General features: G+C 38.9%; 1 protein-coding gene across 20 annotated transcripts in view; it reads left to right on the top strand.

Annotated features, from left to right (window-relative positions):
- The window catches only part of PLEKHA5 (pleckstrin homology domain containing A5), a 202,009-nt gene that overhangs the window by 70,304 nt on the left and 105,884 nt on the right, over positions 1-25,821 (top strand). Inside the window, exon 1 of one of the 20 annotated variants that reach the window (XM_036019286.1) lies at positions 10,362-10,670. The exons of the other annotated variants lie outside the window; for them this stretch is intronic. Within the exon in view, the coding sequence (XP_035875179.1) occupies positions 10,666-10,670 (5 nt within the window). The 5' untranslated portion in view covers positions 10,362-10,665. Of the gene's footprint in view, positions 1-10,361; positions 10,671-25,821 lie in introns of those variants that run through there. 20 annotated transcript variants of the gene reach the window in all.

Below are 25,821 nucleotides of genomic sequence, written 5' to 3'. Positions count from 1 at the left end.
TGAATTTTTAAATATAAAAGAAGGTGCAATGTTAACAGCATTTCAAAATTTTTTTAGAAGTCTTAATAACTAGAAGAGGAGCAGTAATTACTAAGATTCACAATAATAATGCCTCATTAGGCAACACTTTGTTTATTATGGTAATTCATGAGCTTTGAGGAGGGCCCACTGGGAACACACGAAGCCAGCATTTGGAAAACAAATGTGAATGTTATATTGACTGAATTAGGTTATTGTGGAAAAGCAATTTAAAAATTTTAATCAGTTTCTTACTCAAAATTGGAAGTTAGGAATTTTATTATTTGCTACTTTGAAATCTGTTCTGGTTTATGGTTTAGAGTTTTGATTTTTTTTTTTTTTAACATGGAAGTATGTAGTCTTGAGGTTATGCCCCATATAATATCTTTTATTTACCCATCTACGCAGGATGACTTGAAGAGGTACAGGTATCTACAGTCTTACAATAGGCTGCAGACAAAGTGAAATGTGGAGTTTCTGGGTAAGAAGCACACAAAGCTCAGGGCTCGGTGTCAGATGAGCGAGGACAAGGAATGAGGCAGTCGTGTGCAGCGGGAGCAGGACTTCCCAGATGAAACACGTTTCTGATAGGTTTGGTGGTTATTGTTAAAATCTACTTTCCAAACTAGTAGGAAGAGTTTGCACCAGATAAAATATACTTTAAGGTTGTGGTATAAAGAGGAAACCATTGAGAGGTGAACGTATTTAAGCATTGCAATTTAAGAAAATAACATTAGCCACCATTGATTGGACAGTCACACTATTTTAGGCAGGTTTCAAAAGTAGTTCATTTACCGTTCACAGTAACTCCAAGGGATAAGAAATAGTGTCGCCCTCATTCTACACACGAGTAAACAGAACCTTAGAACCTGCCCAAAGTTAGTAGCTGGTCTAGCATTTGAATCCCGGGACACCTCACTCCACATCTCTCCTCATCACACTGCTAGCCCATAAATCTGTCGTCTTGTTCCTGGCTCCTGTTTTCCTTTCCGTTTTTTGTGACCACCTTCCCACCTCTTCTTCCTTTTCCCCATTTTTTTTATTGTTAATTACATAACAACACATGCTTATCAAAACAATATATAGCACAGAAGGGTATATATATATAAAGTAAAAATGAAAATAGCCTTTATCCATACTGTTAATGTTTACTGTTTTCTTACCTCTTCTTTTACTCAAGAAAATATACGTATACTGGAGGTATTTTCCGTGACAGGACACCGAGTTCTGCCATGTTATTTGTGATGGCTGCATGCCATGATTCATAGACCAGATACAGTGTAATTCGTGCAGCCATTCCTATGGATTATTCTCTTGGTTTGGGGGATCTTGTTTTCTCTGTTGCTGTTTATGTAACTTTGCCTAAAGCACATCTGGTGTTTGCCGTGCCTGGACCTGTGTAGGTGACTGAAGTAGATCTATCAATCTAGGTAATTTTTAAAAAGCAATACCTATATTCTTTCCATGACCATGAATGTTATTGTCTAATTTTTTGAATAGGACTTTGTATTTGTATCAAGAGGTCTTGTAACCCTTTCTTAAACTCTTGAAAAGTTCGTCTCCCTCTTTGCTCAATTGTCAATAAATTGTATTTTATGTCAGTACTGATTTTAAAATTTTAGGGGTACATTATTTCAATTAAATGTTTTAAATTACCACATAAAGATGATTTTTAACGTTGATTCTTCAGAGGTCATTAGACTAAAGTCATATATATTTTTAAATATATGTAGTGAAAAAATTTGAGCCACAGATTGATGCTTATTTTGAACGTGTTTTGTGTTTTTTAGAAAACTAATTTTCTAAAACGCACCCGAACTTATCTACACAGTGTCTACTCGTACATGGTGGACACCGATCCATGTTTATAAGTGAACGAAGATGGGCGGATGGACAGGTGTAGGGAAGGGGACCACAGTATTGAGGAAATTGTCTGTCTGTGTTAATGGTTACGGTAGGGTATAAGTAATAAAAGTTACCATGTCTAGCTAGCAAGAGTGTCTTACGGCAAGAAGAAAGCCTATACACCTGTCCTCTCGTGTCAGGTGAGTGTGAGCAGGAAAGAGGTGCTATGTGCCCAAGTAGAATAAACACGGTCTCCTCCTGATTCATCCCTCAGTTTCCTAACCCCGAAACCTTGGTCACCTTTCCTCATGTGTAATGTGAGTAGTAAAACCTATCTGACAGCATTCTTGTGCGAGTGCTAGATCAGTCACCTGTCCACAGTACCTGGGATGATTCTCCACAAACAGTAGTTGGCACTATGTTGTTGCTTGAACTGGTTTATGAGTTTTTAGCTTTATTTCTGTTTTTCAAATTTCTCTCCTTAAGAAATAGAGAGTAGTGATTTTGGGGCGGGTTTATAATTGATTGAGAAAATAAGCTAAATGGGCTTTTTGGATGCCAGAGTCGATCGATGTTGTTGCCATTGTTAAAATTTTCAAACCCTTGCCTGTTGGCTATAATAGAGCAAGAATTTAGTTAACTCCTGAGAGCTAACTTGTCTTACTACCTTCAGAGGTGAATGTACCTCCTGCCAACAGGACCTCCTTCCTTGCCCTTGTGTAGAGATGTCTGTCTTCTCCCCTACACTGCCCTTTCAGCATTGAGAACCTCTTTGCTCTAGTCATACTCCTCCTCCTGGCAGCATTCAGCATAGTTGATCCTTGACACCTTTTCCCCTTGTCTTCATGGACGCACAGGTTTCGTGCTGCTTTTCTGGCCACTCCTCTGCTGCCTCTTTTTTCTTCTGCTTCAGCCATACCGATCATACTTATTTTGGAAGATCTCATTTATTCTTGTCTCTGGCCCTTAGCACTGACCTTCCCTCTGCATGGCCCTTTGAGCACAGCTCAGCTTTTGAACAAGGCTGACGATGACCCCATTTAACTCCATCACCCTGCCCACTCCTCCAGCTCCTGTACTTTGTTTTCCATAGCACTCAGCCTTTCATCCTACTATCCAGTTTATTTATGTATTATGTTTATATTTGTCTTCTGTGATGGAGTGTAAGCTCTGTGAGGGCAAGGATCTGTCTTTCACGCTAAGCACCTAGCATAGGGCCTGGCACGTGGTCAGCATTATTGATTAATGAGGCACATGTCATGTGATCTCTTTCAGATCACCGCACTCACTACCAAGGCTGTTTGCGGGCTGTGCGTCGCTCATCTACAAATCTCTGTCTCCAGGCCAGGCCTTTTTCCGTTTCTGCGCTCACTGACCTCTCCATGCAGTGCCTACTAGACAAAATTAGAAAAGAAAAAAAAAACTTTGTAACCATCCTTAACTTATCCCTTTCCTTCACTCACCTCCCTCTCCAACCTCCAGTCTGTCTGAAGGCCCTGTTGGTATTTCCTCCTTCCAAAAAGTAGCCCAAATCTCTCTGTCATACCTCCCGTTAGTGCCACAATTATCTCACCCAAACGATTGTAATAGCCTCTTGCCGTTCTGCTGCTTCTACAGTCTGTTCTCCCCACTGCAGTGGGAGGCATCTTGTTAAAATGCAGAAACGTAAGTCAGATCATACCACAGCCTTCCAGTGGCTTTCCGTAACTTGCAGAATACATCCAAAGTCCCTCCTCTGGTTTACAAATGCAAGGCTAGTTGACCTGCTACCTCTCAGACCTCATCTCTTCACTGTTTTCTCCTCGCTGCACCATGCTGTAAGCACGGCAGCCTTCCTTCTTCTCTTTGAATTTGCCTTAGAGCCCTTCCACTTACTGTCTACTCTTTCTGGACTTCTCCCCCCCCCCCCCCCCCATTTCTGTCATTGTTTGAGCCAGTGCTTACATGTCGTCTCCTCAGCAATTTTCTTGACCACCCATTCCCTCAGGGATTAGCCTGCCATAGTTCTTAGCATAACTCTTTCCCACTGTCTTACATATTCCCTGTGAGTTGCTTTTCTCCCACCACCACCCCCTGGCCCCCACCATGGAGTTGGAAGTGCCACGAGCACCTTTTTACAGCTGTAGCCCCATTGGTAGAAGAGTGTCTGGCACAGAGGCGTTGCTCAGTAAATCTTTGTGGAATGAATGAAAGAATGAACAAAGGATACAAATTGGTTTTTGTTTTGTTTTGTCTTGTAGCAGAAAGCGGAGAATAGTCCTGCCTCACCCTCATTTTTTCTTTTCATTTGCAGAGTACAATATTTTTAAAAAATATTTTCCTCACTATCTTTATTTAGAAGCAGAGTTGTCATGAGTGTGCCTTTGTTTCTCTAGCAAAGCATGAAACAGTTTCAGTGCCTCTGGTAAGGCATTGGCGGTTTGAGTGCCAAAATAATGCATGATTAGAGCTGTTCATTATCTTGTCACTTGCAAAATAGATGCTGAGGGTTTATCACTGCAGTAAAAGTCACTAGGATATTTAAGTTTATTTTATAAAAATATGTTGTAAAATTTGCAGTTTTTTTCTGTCAGTAATGATTTGTTTTTTTAGGGTTAGGATTTTATTTATTTTTAGAGAGAGGGGAAGGGAGAGAGAAACAGAGGGATAGAAACGTTGATGTGTGAGAGATACATGGATTGGTTGCCTCTAACTGCTGGAGGCCTGGCCCACAACCAGGCATGTGCCTTGACTGAGAATAGAACCGGCAAATTTTGGATCACAGGCCAGCACTGAATCCACGGAGCCACACCAGCCAGGGTGACAGTAACAAATTTTGATGCAGAATTTATTTATTCCTTTGCTCAAGATTCTTTCAAGTAATATGCCCCATATTACTATTTCTTATTACTATTTCTTTTTTTAACTTTATTTTAATCGTTGTTCAAGTACAGTTTTCTGTCCTTTACTCCCATCCCTCCCCCCCTCCCTCCCATTTCCGCCGCCCCCCCCCCCCCCCAATTTTTGTTCATGTGTCCTTTATATATCTTCCTGTAAACCCTTCCCATTCTCCCCTAAAATACCCTTCCCTCTCCCCTCTGGTCACTGTCAGCCTGTTCTGTATTTCAGTGTCTTTGGCTATATTTTGCTTGTTTGTTTGTTTTGTTGTTTAGGTTCCTGTTAAAGTTGAGATCATATGGTATTTGTCTTTCACTGCCTGGCTTATTTCGCTTAGCATAATGCTTTCCAGCTCCATCCATGCTGTTGCAAAAGGTAGGAGCTCCTTTTGCTGCATAGAATTCCCTTGTGTAAATGTACCGTAGTTTTTTGATCCATTATTATTGTTTCTTTTTTGTTGTACACATCCAGAGGCCTACATTCCTGCTATATATTTGGGGGAGAAATACTAATTTTATTAGGTATTACAGTAAATTGAATATTTTTAAAAACCAAAGGGAATCTACTTTTTTCTTTGTTTTTTAAAATGCCCTGGGAAGATCTCTGAGTGAGAAAGCAGTAAAATATAAATAGGGGTTCTTTACCAATGAGTCGGTGCTTCGTGACTGAACATCACTGTGTTGTACTGAGGCGTGTCAGTGGTTTGTCCCAAGGAGGGAAGTGGTGACAGAGGTGGCAGCAGCTGTTTCTAACTTGTGCTTTATTTCTCATCTTCAAGATCCTCTTACTCGGGGCTGGGGTGGAAGTTGGGACAGATTATAAATGGGGGATGGGGGAGTTTTTCAAGGTGTTGGGAACGCTCCAAAACTTGATATGGTTATGGCTATACAGCCTATGTAGTTATTAAATATCATCGAATTGTTTGCTTGCCGTATGCAGGTTTTATGAAGGTAAATTTAACTTGAATAACACTAAACAACAAAAACTGCATTAATCCCCTTTACCTTGGGTTCCTTACTACTTGCTTATGAGTTCTTTTCACAAGTATTCTTCCCTCCTTTCCCACCTCTTCCCCCATTTCCTTAGCTATTAAAACCTTTCTCAGTAATTTTGCCTCTTTTATAAGCTCATTGCCCCTGAGATCACATTTAGGTCATGGGTTTTGGAGTCCAAAATCTGGATCCAGTGCCAACACTGATTATCTGTGTGTTAACTGGTAAGCCCCTGGGCATTGGGCTCCAAATGTGTAAAACAGGTAGAATAGTAATAGACTTTGTTGCATAGGGATGTTGTTAATATTACATGAAACCCTGTATCTGAAACCTTCTGTAAGTGTCAGCTATTTTTATCGCCATTTTAAAAAGACTGAACAGGTGAGGCAGTATAGTGAGGTGGTGACGAACACAGATACTGGGGTATTTAAGTACAACTCTGCCTTTCCAGCTGTGTGAACTTAGGTAAGATGTAACAAAGCTCTTGGGCTTTATTTTCTCATCTTTATGGGAAATTTTAAGTAGTTATCATACAAGGCTGTTGCAAAGGAAAAGGATATTTTCCACATAAAGTTTGTATCACAGTGCATGACAGAAGCACCCAATAAATGTTCGTGGAGTCTTTCTTTAGGACTCAGTCCCACCTAAGTCTTTTGTAAGCCTATTTTTGACATTCGAGTAGTATCAAAACGGTTCTCACAAGGGATGTAATGGTACCTGGGAAGTGAATCCATCAGCCGTTTTCATTCTGTCCTGGATGGTTGGCCACTTCCTTGAAGTTTCTCTCTCGGTTTCCTTGATACTGCTCCTCATGGGTGATTATTCTGACATTCTCATCTCCCTTCTCAGGCTCTTTATCTGGCTTCTGTTCTTCTCTGCCGCAGAGGCTGGTATCCTCCATTGTCGCATTTGCTTCTCTTATTCTGTGAACTTGTATCTTTGGCCATGATACCTTTTTTGAACCCCAGATGTATTATTTCCTTTGACCTGCCGTAGATATTACTAGGTGATTGTCAGCAACCAGAAGTCCGCCTGTTTGAAACGGAGCAGCCTCCTTTCCTGTTCCCTCTCCTTGTGCTGTACTCACACTTCACACTCCCTGAGGTGAGGCCCTGCCGCCTGCCTCTTGCACCAGTATTTTCCGGCTTGCTCAGTAGTCTCCCTGCACCCCGTTGCCCAAACCAGGACCCTCGTATTGTACTCTACTTTTCTGTCAGCACCGTATCCTTTTAACTCTGTCTTAAATCTCCCTGATTTATTATTCCCTCTCCAGTGTTTTTGTTATTCTACTGCTTCTCAGTCTCCCTCTCATTCTTATACCCTAATCGGTCCCCGGCCATTAATCTCCCTCCTCTCCGTTCATTTTGTACAAGTTGCCATTTGCATTTTATTTAAAAACATAAATAGGTTTGTGTCATTGCACTATTTAAAAATATTTAGCATCTCTGAAATAACAGTGATAAATTTATTCATTTATGTAATCAGTAAATTCTAAGATTACTTAAAAAGCCTTTAGTAAATTGTCTGTATTCCTCATCGGCCTCTTTCTGCTTTCATTCTTCTACCAGTCCTGCTCAGATACTTTCTGATCTGTGGATGACACAAAATTATTGTACTCTGAGCAGCCATACTTCTTCCTTCCCTGTTCTTTCATGTTGTGTTTTAACTCTGTCTATCTCACCCTGCAAACTACTGAGTACCCGGAGCAGTGACTCTTAGGAACCACGAAGTTGTGGGGAGCATCTTCATGTCTGGCCTGGCACAGAATGGTCAGATTGAAAGAGTCCTGGACCCTGAACACATGTGCTGTTTTTTTAGTTACCCAGATGATTGTGAGGTGAGCCTGCAGTAAAAGACAAAGCAGCAAATTGGAATGTAAGTTGTGTTATTCATTTCTGTTCTCCCATCTCCCATTCCCTCCCTGCAGTTAGGTGTGGGGTGGATGCTGTCCTTCCTTAATATGTATACACACAGTGGAACTGTGTCAGCTCACTTGTCATAGAAATAGGTTACATCTTTCATTGAATCTTTATAAATTCATTCACTCTTACCGGAGTAACATTGGGAACTATTTTAACAGGCTTTGTAGGTAGAAAAAATGTAAGCTAGTAAATTAAAGAATGAGTGAAGAGAGATCAATATTTTTTTAAATAAGACCTCTAATTAAGGATCAAAGGATAATTGTAATTAGTACAATGACCTCAATTTTAAACCAGAATGCTACAGCTGAGTGTGTAAGAGAGGAAATTCAGGTTAAAGAGCAATTAAGTGATGTGGAAGAATTCAAAACCTGAATTAGAAAAAAGGGCCTCTGGTGCCAGTGTGCTGGCATTAATGCCTCTTTTATCTCTTTTGTATCTGTCTTTGCAAAACTGAGTCCTTCATGCTGCTGTTTAACACACAGCCCTCTTTTATTACCCAGGGTGTGAATTATTTCTTGCCATATCTGCTTCCAGATTCCATCTCAGGTTAATTATCTTCTCACTTCTTTTTCCTCTCTTACCAGTGTTGACAGCCTTCACGTTCCAGTATTTACACCGCCAGTGCCCCGAGTTCTCTGGTGCCCATAGCTGTCCACAGGTCTTCTGCCATCTTCCTCCTCAGCCTCCTCTCTGGCTGCTGCTTCTCCCTTCCCTCTCCTTTCTGCTTCAGATCCTGAGTATTCATCTAGACATTTCAAAAAGTCCACCCCCTATCAAAAGCTTTTCAGAATTCCCCTACCAGAATGCTTTCTTACTTCCCTGTACACTTTCCAGAGCACTGAAGCACCTCCCTTTTGCCATGATAATCTTATATTTGTTATATGTACTCTCTCTCTCTCTCTCTCTCTTTATAATTGATAGAGAAACACATGCCCTCTCCAGGGATTGAACCCACAACCTTGGTGTATAGGATGATGGTCTGATCAACCAAGGTACTCAGCGAGGGCCTAGTTATGTGTACTCTTGCCTCATTATCTCTTAAGTTCTTTTAAAGACAGAGACAGTCCACCTTGTTTTTCTTCCTGCTGTGCATTGTGTTACACCACGCCTCATTTATAACATGTTCTCAATACATGTTTGTAGACCAGAAGTGCAGTAGATTTGTTTGTTTCCAGTGAAGAACTTTTCCTTTCTCATTCAGGGATTTACAGCTGTCTCTAGTATCCTAGGTAACCTACTCTTTCTTTGTGCAGAACCTTCACCTTCACACATACAGCACACAAAACATAATGCGTATTTACACTTCGTGATACTCTGATGGCTCTCGGCATTTGCTCTTTATTGTGTGCTCCCTCGTTTCCGGGACTGCTTTTTCCTTTGTATGGCATGCAGTGTCCACAGACCATGCAGTTATGCCTGTCTACCTAATGCTCACTGTCAGGAAGAGTGAGTTGCTTTGGTAGAATGCTAAAGAAAATAGTATGTTGGTAGTTTTCTTTAAACTTAACTCAAACCCCACCCCCAAAAAGTGTTGGAATTAAATGTGGTCCCGTAAATGGTTTTTTGCAGTTTTGAACAGATTTCTCTAACGTTTAGTTTTTTACAATCTCTGAACTTTTTAATGGTCTTGCCCCATTATCTATGAAGGACCAGTCTTAGCTGCTGCTATGGAATTTGTCTATCTTCTATGCCTTCTTGCTTTCCCAGGCCTTCTACACAAATTTTGGGGGAAAGGAGGGTAGGCAAGTGTAGTGCTCACAAAGTGAGACATTTGTGTGGGGGGCGGATAGGTATGCAGTTCATAATAGGAAAGTGACAGAAGTAACCAGGGAGGGTTTTGAAGAAAGGAAAAATCATGAATTATTATAAGGGTCCATTTAAAGATGGGTCGGCCCCCTCTGGCAACGGTTTGCTATCCCAAGCTTGTGTGTCTAGTATACAAATACTTCCTATTTATGCTTGTCTGCCCAAAGTGAAAATGGGAAGTGGATTCATAAAACTTGTCCCGGTGCTTTTGGTGGGGCTGTGTCTGCTGTGCTAATTTCTATTTCTAGAACGTTGAAGTGGTCACAGTGAGCAGAGGATAAGCTTCTTGACTGCAAAACTATGTAGTATTGGCAACAGCTAACCAGACAAATTAGTTATTTGTTGAAATAAACACACATATGTAAACTATGTAGTTGAAAATGCAAAAAAGAAAACTATTAAATCCTGTTTATAGCTTTAGCAGCATTGGGGTAAGGTTTGTTGTCATATAAACATATAATCTATTATGTATAATGCACAGGTAAGAAAAAATTCAATTGGTGCAGTTTAAAGATAGCACACATTTTTACTAAAAATACCGAACATTTCCCTTTACTGATATTTACTAATATTTCCAAAGGAGAAATTAAAATACTGCTAGATAGTTTGCAGATGGTTTTACTTGGTAAATAGGCAAAAGGACAAAACAAGGGGTTAAAAAATTAAATATGAATGACTTGTAGCTTATTTATCAGTGGTCAGATCTACTTTTGGGGATCACATCTTGGGTATCATGACATTTCCAGTTTATGCCAGCACTTTTTGGAATACTTATGTTGACATAGTGAAATATTGAAAGCTAAGAACTTGTTTTAATAAGTGCAGAAATAATCATTTCCAGTCACATCAAGTTAATGAACCATAGAAATCAGGAAGCTAAAAACAAATCAATTATCATTTGATGGTTCCGTGTAGTTTGTTGCAGTTAATGATCTTCGATTGAATGTGCAGCTCTCTGAGTTGGTTTGGAAGTAGGCCATCACAAGCCAAGATGAAATACCAAGTCATTTAAATTAGGCACCGAGCATGCTCATAGGAAGTACTTTTGGAGACTGCAGTGGAGTTCAGTTTTATTTTAGTTAGAAGAGCAGAAGAGAGATCATGGTGTGCCCTTTTATCATCATTCTGTCAGAGAGCATGTAATTTGTCTTCGGGAACCAGATGCCTAAGACAAAGAGAAGAATCCAGGTTTCTAGCAAAAAGCTATGTGGTGAGTTGTTTAGCTGTTTTGTTCTACTTTATAATCCTTAGCAAGGCTATGTATGTCTTAACATCTGCTGCTTGTTTTATGCTAAACTGAAGCTTTATGTAGCAAGTAACTTGGCTGAGATGGGGAAGAAATTGTTTCTGCCGTCCAGATCTTTCTTTTTAAATATTTTCAGAACATTTGTACATTTCTGAGGTGACAAGTTCATAAATTGCTATGCTGATACTCCTTCGTGTTCTTCACAAATTTCATTTGCTCACTGGTGCTGAATAATGCTGGCAGTATTATGTGCTTGCAGGAGCTCAGGATTTGCCTGTAGTTTGGCATTTTTGTTCCTGTATTTTAATGAATTTATAATTTTTTTATTTTATATTTCTAACACTAAATCTTAAAAAGTAGTAGTGGTTAAGACCACTAGTATAAGAGCAAGAACTAGTGTTAGTATAAGAGCAAGAATTCTTTAAAGAAATTGAGAAGGGCATGTTGTAATATGTACATATTGTTCAAAAGTTGGCTCAAAAATAAGTTGGTTTTGTAACATAATTGGTCACTTAAAATACTCTAAAATCAAATGAGATTCACGATATATTTGTAAAATATGTTATGATTATTTGGCTTTCACATTTATAATCTGTTCTGTTTTTAGATACTGAATTAGCTACAGAAATTTTTAGAGCACAATTATAATATTGCTGTTAGGGGCTCTTACTACCCTTGAGCTCATATTATGGTGATTGCTAGGGAGATACATTTTGTGATTATTTTTATTATCCGAAGCATGCATATCTTAGTATGAAATTAAAGGGGAGAAGACTTTGTATATTTTTTCCCATATTGTATTCTCACAATATGAAGTGATATTTAAAATCTATACATACTTTATAATGAACATGATTTTTATTATATATTTATAATAGATAAACTTGGCAACCAAATCTTCAGAGTAATCTCCTGGAAATTAAAACTGCATACTCTGCTTGAGATAAATCCTTGTGTTTTTGGAGATTTGAAGGAAAAGCATAAAATTACCATATTTATTTCCTTGGGGGAAAATAGTGTTTGAAACAGGAAAGTCAGGTAGGGAATTTGAGGTATAGATGCTGCTTTAAAGAGTTCGGGAAAACTGATGGGTGTGGGGTGGGGAAGAATAGGAAGAAAAGACTAAAACCTTGGTGCTTTCAAATGCCAGGCAATTATGTGATGCTTTCCTGAAATATCTTTATTTTGTGAACTGCCCCCACTGTGCCATTTTCCTGGGTTGGCACATGTGAGGGAAGTGGGCGTTTATTTCAGCTTGTATATTTGTGGAAAGGGAGGGAGGGTTAGCAGTTAGAGATGAGGACTAGGTGACAATACTCAAGAAACCTATTCCCGCTTCTAAATACTGACTCACTTGTGTGACCTTGGGCACCATGCACATTCTGTTTATTTCCACTTCTTAAAAATACAGTATTTTACCATGGTAAAAGGAGCCTCATTTATGGTTTCTAAAGTAGTAAGACTGTTTCTTGGCCTCTTGCAAAATTTATGAGGTGCCATAAGTCATTCACAGATAGCTGCTGTAGGGAAAAGCAAGTATTGCTTTTATGGAATCTTATCAAGTGCTTTTTTTTTTTAATTAAAAATATTTTAAATGTTTAAGTCCTGTGTGTCTTTGAAACTAACTTACCAGAAATACATTTTCCATATATATTATGTAATTAAAAGATGATAGATTTTTAACTTTTCCCTCTGTATTTATTCTAGACTATGGATAATCATGAAATTTTCATGTCAAAATTACAGTCTGTACTGTTTTTCTCTCATGTATTTCATACTATTTATTTACCTCTAATTTTAGATCTTCATAGATCATTGATAGAAGGTAAATATTGCAATATAATTTTAATTATACTATAATTATGTAATGTAATACATATAGCTACAAAGGCTATATGTATTACAGTATATAAGTATATCAGACGAGATCGGGCGCGTTCAGGGTGGTATGGCCATAGACCAGTATATAAGTATATCAAAGTAACATGTTGCATACCTTAAATTTACCAATGTTATATGTCTAATATATTCAATTTAAAAGATAACCAATGGGAGATCTATTGAAAAAAAAATATTGAGAAAAATGAAAAGAGGAATATGGAAAGAAGAATTAATCATGACAAGGATTCCTTTGCAAAATGCCTGTATATTTGTTCATTTCCAGATCATTAAGTTTGTCAGCTCACTTACTTAACGTAACATTAGCCAGTTGAGGAGCATTTATTTCCCAGCTTTTATGAAGTTCAGTAATGCTTAAAGATTCCAAGATCTCTCTTGAAAATGGGGTCCATGTGGTCATTTAGGTTGGGGAGTAATGGGCCATGAGGACTTGTTTATAGCAGAACTTCTTGACCTTTAACATCTTGTTCAGAACTTTATTCTAGAACTTAATTTTCTCTAGAACATGGTGGTTTACTGTTGAGAAAAAATCAATACATAATATTAAAACATTAGCAAACATTTTAATAATTCTGAATATGAACTCATATTGAAATGCCTGGATAAGTGAAGGGAGAATTATGGGTTTGCTTATATCTCCCAGAAAATTGCCTCAATTCTTTTGCCATTTTTCATTTAGAAGAACAGTCTTATAGTTAACAATGTAAATGGGATATAAAGCATATGATTAGATTTAAATATGCTAATAGTGACATGAGTTTAAATTAACAGCTCTGAAAACCCAAAATTCGGGAAGTATAAGCAGCGAAAATATATGCAAAGAATTTGGGATACATCATGTTCTTGTAGAGGTTTGATCATTCTTATAAGTTCCAATTCATCCTCTTCAAGTTACTCCTAGATTACTCCTATAGAGAAACAGATTACTTTTAAAAATCAGGTTTATAATGGGCAGTGGGATTGCTTGTTTGTAATCTGGTAGGCCTGCGATCCAGCTGTAGCCTCTTATGTGTCAATTCTGTGTTTTCAGTAGTGTGACCTAGTAGAGAGTTTGTCCCTCCCAGTGCAGTCAGAGCCTAACACTAAATGCGCAGTTTTGTGCTGAAGAAATTAAAAAAAAAGAGTTGTTTTATTGGCAAAGTGCAAAGCAAGGAGACTGGAAAGCTCTATAGCTTTAAAACCCAGATTCCCTGATGTTTAATAATTGGGGCTTTTAAGGGCAAAAATCACAAATAATCATGAGTAAGGGGTGAACAGTGTTATGGGCTCTGTTGATTGGTCAGTTCTTATGCAAGCTTAACAAGCAGAGAAATAATCAGCTCTTGGCAGCATTCTTTTTGGATCTTTGTGACTATCGCCGGGTGGTCTCTGGTTTAACAGACTGTATTCTTCTGCTATCTTAAGCAGAGTGTACCTTCTGAACCTAGCTTTACAGGCAGGCCTACAGGCCTGAGGACGTGACAGCATTCCAGCGGATCTGTGACTCTTAAGGGCTAATTTAATAATTTTAACTAAAAGTTAAATTCTAATATATTTAGTCTATTATGATTTGTGCTTTTAATAGTAAACAGAGATATCGATATATATCTTCTATACTTATGAGAATTGACTTTTGTATAAAGAGCCCAGCATGATGTCAGCCACAAAGTAGGTGTTCGATAAATGTATGTCTCCTTAATTCCCTTTCCAAATAATTACGTATTTTCTGTATTCAAATTTCTTTTAATTTTATTTTTCAAAATTCTATTTGAAATACCAGACTCAGGAGGTATACTGCTTTATAAATAATAATAACTTAGAATCTCTTTATAATAATAAATTAGGCCAGAATGTATGAATGATGAAATGTTGAAAGACTCTCAGTTGCGTAGCCAGCTTCTATAAATAGAATAATAGTTAAATACTCATATGTTCCAGCTGTTTTGGGCCTGGTAGACAAAGTGGTGAATATTTTGGCTAAAGAAACACCTCAAATTTGTTCTTATTACTATACAAGCAATTTTAAATAAATAAAATCACATTTTAGTGAAGTATGAACTCTTAAATTAGTAGAAACTTAACAGTGCCTACCACAGTTGGTACCCACTAAATGTTTAGTAATTACATTTTTCTTTTCATGTTTTTCAATCCATATCTGAATAAAATTATTGAAGAACTTACCTTTTTGTTTCTTTGTTCTCTATATTTGTGAAGATTGCTGTTCTTTAAAAACAAAACCCTTTTCATACTTTGAAAATTACTGTATAAAAAACATTTAAATTATTAGATTCCATTGTATACTCTCCATAGTGACTGATAATGTGAGTAACGGGGACACGAAAATTTGATGAAATCTGGCCCTGATCAGGGCTTGAACGGTGCATGGTTGGCATTGGAAAAACCCCTCAAATACTGCCTTTTGGCCCATTGCTATTGTGTGTTATCTTTTCTCTAGGACATTTCTAAGACTAGCTTTTTTTTTTTGTAATTTTTATTTTAAAATCCTCACTGGAGAACAGTTTTTCATTGCTTTTAGAGAGAGAGGAAGGGAGGGAGAAAGAGAAACATCAATGCAAGAGAGAGAAACATCAAGTGGTTGCCTCCTGCAAGCACCACAGCCAGAGACAGGACACACAACCCCACAAGCCTTTGGGGTACGGGATAATGCTCCGACCAGCTAGGGCCACACTGGCCAGGGCCCAAGACTGGCTTTCAAGATCAGGTAGCTAACTTGATATAAAGCTACTTTATTTTAATATGAGATCTCAGGGGTATAAATGATTTAGGATGGGTACCTCAAAAGTGTATGCAGTAGTTCCCCCCTTATCCACAGGAGTATGTTCCAAGACCCCCATGGATGTCAGAAACCATGGATAGTACCAAACCCCATTTTCAGTATACTTTTTCTATCCATACACACCTGTGATTAATTATAAGTTTGGCACTATAAGACTAATAACAATAACTAATAATAAAATAGAACAGTTACAACAATTACTTGGATAAAATGTATGTGAATATAGTTCTGTCTCTTTCTCTCAAAAATGTCTTTTACTATACTTACCTTCTCATTGAAAGTAGGCATTTTATGGTTTTTCTTTGGTGTATCCACATTGCCAGCATTGCTACTCTTGTGCTTAGGTCGTGAAGTAAAGTAAGGGTTACTTGGACACGTCTGCGATACCTTGACAGGCAATCTTACAGCTCGTCTGCTATCTAGCACTCATCTTTGGGTTATTTTTTCCAGTTCAGATGAACTGTCATGGAATTTTTTCTCCCTTTGACTGTCAGAAAGTATGTTTTGGATATAAGCAAAATTTTCCTTGGGACTATACTTTTAAGAATAAATCTCTGAAATTACAGTTTAAATCAATAAGAAGCTATGATTTGTCTACTAAAAGTGATTTGGTTAAGTATTTCAGAAACATTATCTTTCCTTTGAGGACAAGTTGCGTATGGCAAGAAAGGGAGAGTTGCAGCAGTTAACAGCTAACCAGCAAAATCCATGTGGGATATGAATATCTTAATCCTAGGAAATAGTGCAAATATCATTCCATGTAAAGTAGAAATTATAGGGCAAAGGATGTGAAGAAAACTTAATTGCATATCTGTTTCCTGGTTAGTCAGAGACCTCATTTTCACTTCCTTTTCCCCACTTCCCTAAAGAGTGTATAAGGAAGCAAGAATTTATTATCAAAGGGTTGATTATAGATTTTAACAATGGCATTTGATAGTTACTGATGCAGTTCTCGACATTAACATGACTCCTAGTACACTGCATGTTTTCTGGCACTTACGGAGGAAGATTATGTTGTATACTTTTTAATAAAGATTATAAAGTATATTGTAAAATATTGCAGACATACAAAGGGTAGGAATGAGAACACCCATACATACTCACTGTCCAGTGCAAGACAAAACAAATTGCCAGTACATTTTAAAGTAAGAACCATTTATCACTGTATTGCACATTTCAGTTATTTTTAGGTAGCTGAGGAGTGATTTAATATTAAATATCTAATTTCCACTAAATGTTAAATTTGTATCATATTTCTAAGTAATTTTAAGAGAAGATATATTCAGGTAATATTTTTCTTTGTATACAGTTGTTCTTAAGAGCAATAGAAGCTGTGTGATCTTGATTGGGTAACTGAGATGGTGACTTTTAGCAATACGTTGGGTTATTGTCAGGGCTAAGATAGAATCTAGCTGTAGGGGTCGTTTTTGTACCTAACTTAACTAGACTGACTATAAACAAAAGAAGATAGTAGAGAGTCACCCCCTGACCCTTTGTTCTTGGTCATACAGGGTTAAGCCCCACCCCCTCCCTGCCCACTATGCACAGAGATGACGTCCTAATTTGTGGAACCCGTTACCTTACGTGTCAAAGACTTTGTAGGCATGATTAAGCTAAGGACCTTGAGATGGGAGATTATTCTTGATCCTGGGGCTGCAGGCGAAATACAGTCACAAGTGTTTTTATCAGGGTAGCTGAGCAGGGAGAGATTGTGAGCACTAGAGGAGAAGGTGATGTGACTGCAGAGGCAGAGGTGGGGTGATGGAGCCACAGGCCAAGGGATGCCAGGAGCCACCAGGGGTTGGAGGGATCGTGACCAGACCAGCCAACGCCTTGATTTCAGCCCAGCGAAACGGATTTCTGGCCTCCAGACTGTGAGAGAATCCATTTCTGTTGTTTTAAGAGAGAGGGATGTGTGGTAACTTTCTACAGTAGTCTCAGGAAACCAGTACAACCCCACAGTACTGACTTATGGGGACCTTCACCTTCCACCTTCGTCACATCAACCTTCACAGCTCTGTCAGGCTGCGCACAGTTACTTCTGTCACGCTACCAGAGTGTGTACTGATACTGCATTGCAGAGGAAGGCCTGTACCAGGCACCCAGAGCCTTGGGTATATTCCTTCTTCTTAGCCATGAGACTTGGAGACATTCTCTGTAAATATCTGCCTCGTTCTAAAAAGAGTTTAAGAAAACTTGCTGACATATTTGAAGACAACATGGGGGAGAGACCATTAATGTAAAACAAGAAAGAGGAAGCATAGAAAAACAAGAAGTCAGGAGAGACTTTGAATAAATCAAACCACTTTACCTCTGCAGGCATTTGATTCTTGACCTCAGAAACAGGCCTATCTGCTATTACCAGTCCACGTGAGATTAGGTTGAAAATTACAAAATGCTGCTCACATTAACTGAAGTTGTTTGTAATGGCCATTTCCATTACCACAGTGTTTGCTAAGTGAATTTCTGGAAGAGATGGAGTTCTTTTTTTTCTCTTTAAATGTAATACAAAAAAAATTGCAGGTCATTTATCTGATCAGAGACTTGTATCTAGAATGTTTTTTAAAAATTCCTACAACTTAGTAATAAAAAGACAGGTAACCTAAATTTTTAAATGGGCAAAATAACTGAATGAGCGCTTTGCCAAAGAAGATTAAGTATCTGAAAAGGTCTCCAGAGATGGGTGGCATCCGTCGGGGGTGCGTGCTGAGGACAGGGAGAAGTGCACGGAATGTGAGGTGGCACGGGAGGGCGCGGTTCCTCCTGCCCGAGGATCTGAGAGTGTGGGTGGCTTCCCAGAGCAGATGATGTCTGTATTGGGTTTTGAAGGATGATTAAGAATTTCCTGAGCAGGGGTGGGTAACACTAGACAGTGAAGAGCAAGACCTAAAGCTCCCTTCAAGGAACAGTTACTTATTTTAGTGCTGCTGGAGTGTTGGGTGTGAGGTGCTTGGGGACAGGGAGCATAGGCAAGTAATGAAAACAGCTCAAAGGAGCATTAAGTGCTGATTGCTTGCTAGCATTTGGATTATATCTGAGATGAGAAATTTAGGATATAAACAGGTTTAACTGGGGATAAAGAGGTTCAGCCATGTGGAATTTGAAATATGGACAGGATATTCCTTTTGTTGAGAGAGCAGAAATGAGAGCTCTAGGTCCCTGCAGAGCAAGAAAAAAAAATAATAGGGCAAAAGAAACAGATTTGAATGTATAGGTGAATTAAAACACCAATATTACTATTAAATCATAACAGGGGTCATTAAATAAGGACCGAATTAAATTACGTAAAGATGAAAGGTATAAATGAAAGAGCATTGAAGAATAGAACCTTAAAGGAACCACACGTCTAGGTGAGAGGCAGAGGAAGCCTTGAAGAAATGGTGAGCAGGAGAGAACTAGAGTCAGCTTAGGGAAACCAAGAGAGAGGAGCCTCGCTGTCGGGTGCTGCCTATCAGTCTTGGGAGATGAGGACCCCTTAGGCATGTCATGTGTCTGTTAGGAAGACATCAGTGACCGTCACTGAGGGAGTGTGGAGGACAGAAGTCATTTTACAGTTAGTGGAGGAGCAAAGGGGGTGGGACGGTGTACAAACAACCAGTGGGAGCTAGTCTTTGGGCCAAGAAGAAAAAGAAACGAATTCACAAGATGCATCAAAGAAAGGGAATAATTAAAGTTTTTCAACTGATATCAGGAGCCCAGTACAGAGGATATTGAAGATGCAGGAATGAGGAGAACCAATTGTTAGAACAAGGTCCTAGGGAAACTGGGAAGAAGACAGATCAGAGAGAGCAGAGTGGAGGGAGGGCAGGCACCTCAACTTCTTAAAGACTTGAAGGCATAAGCTTAAACTACTGTTAAGATTTGAGCTGCAGGGTGACAAAAGTTTACTTGGGAGCACTGCAGGGATTGGATAGGTGGCTTGAGGAGAGTGACAAAAATTTTTAAATAGCTGCTAAAAGGAGAATGAAGGCAAATTAAAGTTGCTTGCCAAGTGGTACTAAGAAGTCATCTGAAGCTGGAAACCAGGAATTATTTATCACATCAGTCTGCGTGGGTAGATGCTGGTTTTCATTTAAAAGCCAGTGTATTTTTCTCCCTTCCTTTTTCTCTCTCTCTTTCCCCTCCAGAATTTATTTTGCTTACTAAAAAGTATTTTTTCTTTTGCAGTACTTGGAATCTTTGTCCATTTATGCTTGTTAAGGTTAGCCAATTTTTTATGTTAAATATAAAACTATGTAATGAACTATAAATAGTGCAGAAGCTGTAACAGAATCCAGGCATTGAGCAACTGTTTATGGAGTGTTTAATGCTCTCCACCCTGCAGGGACCACCAAGGTGATACGATTCTGACATGGTATCAGCTGAGATTCAGCCACGTGTGTGGGTTGCATATCAGTAGTTCAGATGACACCACCCTGCCCCACTTCAAGTTACATTTAAAATGCTTTAAAAGCATACTTGTACTTGAAACCATATGTTCATATTCTTCTGAAAAATGTCATGATAAGCCATATAAAGGACCAGTCCTAATCCCTGAGACCCACTTTAAAAATGTATTTAGCAATTTTAAAGAACTTCCAAATTATGTAGCAGGTTTAAAGAAATCCGTTCTGCCCAACCGGTGCTGAAGAGCTGGGCCCATCTAGCCAATCTCAGTGTAGCTCAAGGAAGTGCCTGGTTTTGGTGTTCTGTCTAAATCTGTATCTCCAAAGGTGAAGCGTTAATTTTAACAATTCATTAGTCCCCATCTTATAAATAAGCTATATTAGAAAAGATTGTATAATACTGATCTTGGTATGAACTAGATTTATTTATGTTGTTTTTGTAGAAATCTCAAGAAAGGGGAAGACAACATGGTCTGCTGCTCTAAGCCAGTATATTTTTTTGTGGCAGCCCCTGCCCCATCTCAAAAGTAGATGGGATATGTGTGCATTTTCCAATCGTTTATACAATAACTTTGCTATTGTGTGCTCCATAAACACCTACTCTAGGTAAAGCCCTAGTCTAAACACCGGGGGGGGGGGGGGGTGATGGTAAATGAGAGAATAATGCATAATGCATTTGGAATGCAGTTTACTCCAGGAAAGACAAGGAAAGCTTGAGTGAAGTGGTAGATTATCCAGAATTACAGGGTATTTAGGCACCAAGAGGTTGATGGAAAGGCTAGACATGTATAGAATGAAATAGGATGTGTTAGCATAAGGCACATTCGTGCTCATACATTTTAGCCGATCGATGCTGTTGTTGCTGTCATATCTATTGTGGGAAAAGATGGGGACTGAGATCAGAATCTTGGAGACATGCCTGTGCTTAAGGGACAAGAATAACAGTATATATAGCACAAGAAGAAAATCAGAAAAGTAGTGCAGAGAGCTAGGGTCAGAGCTCAGGAGAATTCACTGTCGTGGAAGCCAAGGATGTTAAGATTTCCAGTTGTCAAAAGCTGCTCAGACATCACAGGGACGAGAACGAAACACAGGCCATTGATGTAGCAATTATGAGACTATCGATTGACCTTTGAGAAAGCAGTTTTAGTCGCATGATTGGGGCAGGCCTCTGGAGAGGTTTTGGCAGAAGTAGAAAGATGAAAGAACCGAGGGTGGAGTGCTTTTTACATTTGAGAAACCAATAATGTTTGCAAGCTTTAGGAAAAAATTAAATGAATTATATTTATTTGTCTACTGCTGCATTACAGTGGACAAATATTATCCCAAAATGTAGTGATTAAAACAACAATAAACATTTCTGTGGATCAGGAATTTGTTACAGGTTGGCTGGATGGTTCTGGCTCAGGATCATTTGGGTGCATCTTGGAGACTGATTCCAACAGTTGGTTAGTGATTAATTGAGAAGGCACATGTCAGGTGATTTCAGCCACCTCAGTAAATCAGGAAATAACATTACCTGCTGAGACTTGAGAGACGTGAGACTAGTAAAGCAGCCTCTCTGGGAACTGCACTTGAACTACAGAGGAATGGGATTGTCCAGTAACATCGTTTGAGAGGCGTCAGAGACACAGCTCCACAGAGTTTTAACGGAGATTACTGGTCATTTTTTTTTTGCTCAAAATGTTTACTCCTGTGGTGTCACACGATAAAACTGAGTTGTTTTTGCCTAAATCCCAGCCCTTTAGTTGTTGGGTTTTTGTTTGTTTGTTTGTCTTTAAGTAACCAAATAGTATTTAATCTATTTGTGAAGAATGCTTGTCCTGGCCAGTTTGGCTTGGTTGATTGGAGCCTCAGCTTATGAACTGGAAAGGTCTCGGGTTTGATTCCCAGTCAGGGCACATGCCTGAGTTAGGGGTTCCCTCCCAGTCCGGGCACCTGAGAGGCAACTGATGGATGTTTCTCCCTCACGTGGATGGTTCTCTCCCTCCCTTCCACTCTCTGTAAAATCAATAAGCATTTCTTTGAATGAGGATTAAAAAGAGAGAATGCTACAGGATCAGGATTTAAGTGCTAAACACCAAAATAATTTTTTTACTTTTTTAATTTTTTGTTTAAATGTTTAAATTTTTGTTTAAATGTTTAATTTTTAAAATGGGATAAAGTTGACACATAACACCGTGCAAGTTTAAGGTGCACTTAGTAATTTGTTCAGGTGGTTACGAAGGGGGGCATTACAAATGGGAGCAGTAGAAGCAGTGTTCTTTCTGGTCAGGACAGACATTATTAAATAGCAGTTAATAAATACATACTCGGGCTAAAGGCTTTTTCTTCTCAAAATAATTCACACCAAGAGAAAGTGAAAGAAGCTTTTTCAAATGATTTTTTAAAGGTTTTATTTACTTATTTTTAGAGAGAAGGGAAGGGAGGGAGAAAGAGAGGGAGAAAAACATCAGTGTGTGGTGGCCTCTCGCATGGCTCCCACTGGGGACTTGGCCCGCAACCCAGGCATGTGCCTTGGCTGAGAATTGAACTGGCGATCCTTTGGTTCACAGGCCAGCGCTGAATCCCCTGAGCTACACCAGCCAAGGCCGATTTTTTACTTCTGATTGAATGTTTCTATCACATTGACTCATTGAATGCAGTTACAATTTCTACAGAAAATAGAGAAGTTGATTTTCTTTAAATTGTTATTAACCACATCTCCAAATAAAATGCCCAACACTACTTAAGAAAACTTATCATTTAACTGATTTGCAGTCTGTGTATATCATCAAGCTTAACTGAGATGTGAAAGTGAACAGAAATGTTTGCCAAAACTGTGTCATTTACATGGCTCTTGTTTTAAACAGGGCAAGTCTAGATCTTGTAGAAAGCCAGAATGTGGTCAGAATTTATAGGAGCCTGTTAAGAAATATCTGTGGTGCACTGTTTCTCTAACATGTACCTTGACTTCTTTAATCATTGCTCCATAAGTTTGGGACACATGGATTGTTCAGTTATGTGCTGCTTTAAAAAAGAAAAAAACCAAAGACTTAAGTAGTTTGCTGTTGGTTCCACTTTTGGTATTGATTTGTAATCTTTTCTCTACAAATATTACCTTTATTTAAACTGTCTTTACTTGACATTTAAAAAAAAACAATTAAAATAATGTGCAAAAGCTCTTACCAGACACCTCACCAAAGAAACTATACAGATGGCTGATGAGGACAAGAAAAGACGCTCCAATATGTGTCATTGGGGAACCACAAATTAAATTAACAGTGAGATACCACTATATACTTAATGGAGTGGTTGAAATCCAGAAAAACTGTCCATACCATTTGCTGGCAGTATTGTGGAGCAACAGGAGCCCACCTTCACTGCTGGTGGGAATACAAAATTGGTGGATCGTTTGGCATTCTCTTATAAAGCTAAACATAGTCTTAACCATACAATCCTGCAGTCACGACACTTGGTATGTACCCGAATGAGTTGACAACTTATGTCCACACAAGAACCTGCACATGAATGTTTGTAGGAGACTTACTCATAATTGCCAAAACTAGAAGCAGCCAAGATGATATCCTTTAATGGGTGAATGGATAAACGAACTATGGAACATTCATATAATGGAATATTATTCAGTAGTAAAAAGCTACAGATGGGTATTACATGCACATTGCTAAATGAAAGAAGCCAGTCTAAAAGGTCTACGTTGTGTAGAGTTCCCATAGACATTCTGGAATAGGCATTCCGTCCCAGGATGGAATGCAGACTGTGACAAAAGGATGTAATACAGATTTTTTGACATCATCTTCCATGAGGACATGGGGCAAAAGGTGTTTACCTAAGTAGCTTTGGAAATGAGGGAGTACGTAAAGCTAGAGAGAGTCTAAAGACGTTGTACAATAAGCACGTGAGTAAGGTCATCGAAAGCAGGGGAACTCTGAAAGACTCACAGCCAAGAGGGGTCCTAGCCTAATTTTGATTCCTGCATCTGAAATGTAGCTCAGTGCCTTCTCCCCACATCCACTGGATCCTGGAGCTAAAGGTCTGCTCTGCTTTTTTCTCTGGGACTTGATTCTAAGTTGGCACACGATGCTTCTGGCACTTGAGATTACATAGGTAATAAGAATGATACCACAACTGCCACCTGGTGGACAGTGATCATAAAATGCCATGAGCTATGAGAAGCCTCCCAATTTCAGAGCTGTTAAAATGGTCGGGTTTTTTTTTTTAAGTGTTTCTTAGAATAAGTGGAATAGGGTACACCCCAAGCATGTTTGTGTACTTGTTCTTACTTCGAAATAGTGTGCTTCTCCTTTTTGAGCACTAACAGCTCATTTGGAAAATCTGGGGCTCATCTGCAGCCATGGCTGTTTATTTTGTTAGACTTAATAGTCCTTTTCTTTTTTTTTTAACATAAGTTTTAATTTGGCATTTCTCAAAGCTTGGTACACATGTCACTGGTTGTATATAAGATGATTTTTAGGTGTGTTGTAAGCTGAGATGAGCCAGTTTGGGTGTTCGGCTTTGTGGCCCATACTCTTCTTACACGCAGCCTTGCTATCAGTTATGTTAGTGTGTGACAGCAAGTCTGAGACGGCATTCTGCCACACACTGTATTACTGAGAAGTGAGTAGGTACTGAGGCGGTACAGAAACAGTCATTTAGCCTATTTTTGTAAGAATAGTAAAGTCCTTCCCTGCTTTGTGTCCTTTCTTTAGGCATCCTAACAAGCACCTTACACGAAATACTCTGACAAGGAGATATTCTGACAGGGAGATCAGCTGCCTTAGCAGGTTCAGGCATCAGAGTCCTTCCCCGGGAGGAACAAAGCACCCGATGGAATTCTGTAGTGAGTCACTATCCCAAAGGCCCTTGGCTGCTGGGGTAGCCGCATTTTTTCCCCCATTTATGCAAGGGCCTCCTAGCCATCCACATGCTTCAAATATTTCTCATTTCACCATGAAAAATATTTTCAACATCTTTTATGCTAATGAGCCCTCTGATACAGGTTTAGATAGTGATAGTTGATGTACTTGTGCAATGATCTTAGTTGCCTTGAAGGGGGATTACTGATAGGGTATTAATGTATTAACCAACTACTGTTTGCCATTCTTTATATTGAAGAATTTTAAAGTTAATGACAGTGTAACTAGGTAGTATGTGAATAAAATGTTTTGGTTTTAGTATTTATTATGTGTTAGGTAATACGGCTAGTGGATAACAACAGATTTTATAGGTACTGCTTAGGATGAGGCTACGTTGCTTTTTAAAAAATAAAATAACTCTCAAATGCTATTAATCGCACATGTGATTCTCCCTCCTACATGGCATCATCTCAGATATGGCCAGGACTGATGGGAGTTGAGACTGGGATTTAAATGAATGGCTTTTCGGGGGCCATTCATATTAACTTCTTTTCTCACTTCCCTCTATTATAAGTAGACGGTGCTTTATTTGGTAGATAAGCTAGATCTACCTTTGGACTAAATTCTTGATAAGACATCATCCCAAGGAAAATACCTACCTTCTTGATAAACAAATAGTGTCATACAAAATTTTTTTTAAAAATTTGTTGCACATAAACTTAAATGCTCCTCAGCTTTAGAGAGTTTTAACAAATATTCCTAAGTAAATATGGTTGGCGTGCAGTTTTAGGCAGTTTACCTCAATGAGTGTTTCCACTTAAAGCGTTTTCAGTAATTATCAGCCACTATTCTCATATCATAAAATTGATATAAAACAAAATACATGGCTATATATATATATATATATATATACACACACACACACACATTCTAAAAGAGTTCATGTCATTAACCTGTAGACTGTCCGTGCTCTGTGTTTTACAAATTTCATAAATGCACTTGAACCTGTCAGAATCAGAGTAACCTCTCCCTTGGCCGCAGTGCGCCAGCAGTTTCGGGACAGTGAGGGACAGTCACCAGTGGAAAGGGCTTTGCATTCCCTTTATGCCGCACTCTGAATGCCTCGAGGCACCTGGCTGTTGCCTGAACTGCTCACTCCGGCCTTTTTCCCAGTGAGAATCTCAGTATCTAAACACTTG

This window comes from Phyllostomus discolor, chromosome 2, assembly GCF_004126475.2.
Source record: "Phyllostomus discolor isolate MPI-MPIP mPhyDis1 chromosome 2, mPhyDis1.pri.v3, whole genome shotgun sequence".
Lineage (NCBI taxonomy): Eukaryota > Metazoa > Chordata > Mammalia > Chiroptera > Phyllostomidae > Phyllostomus > Phyllostomus discolor.
The sequence above is the reverse complement of the archived record's forward strand: the minus strand, read 5'-3'. Positions and strand labels throughout refer to the sequence as shown.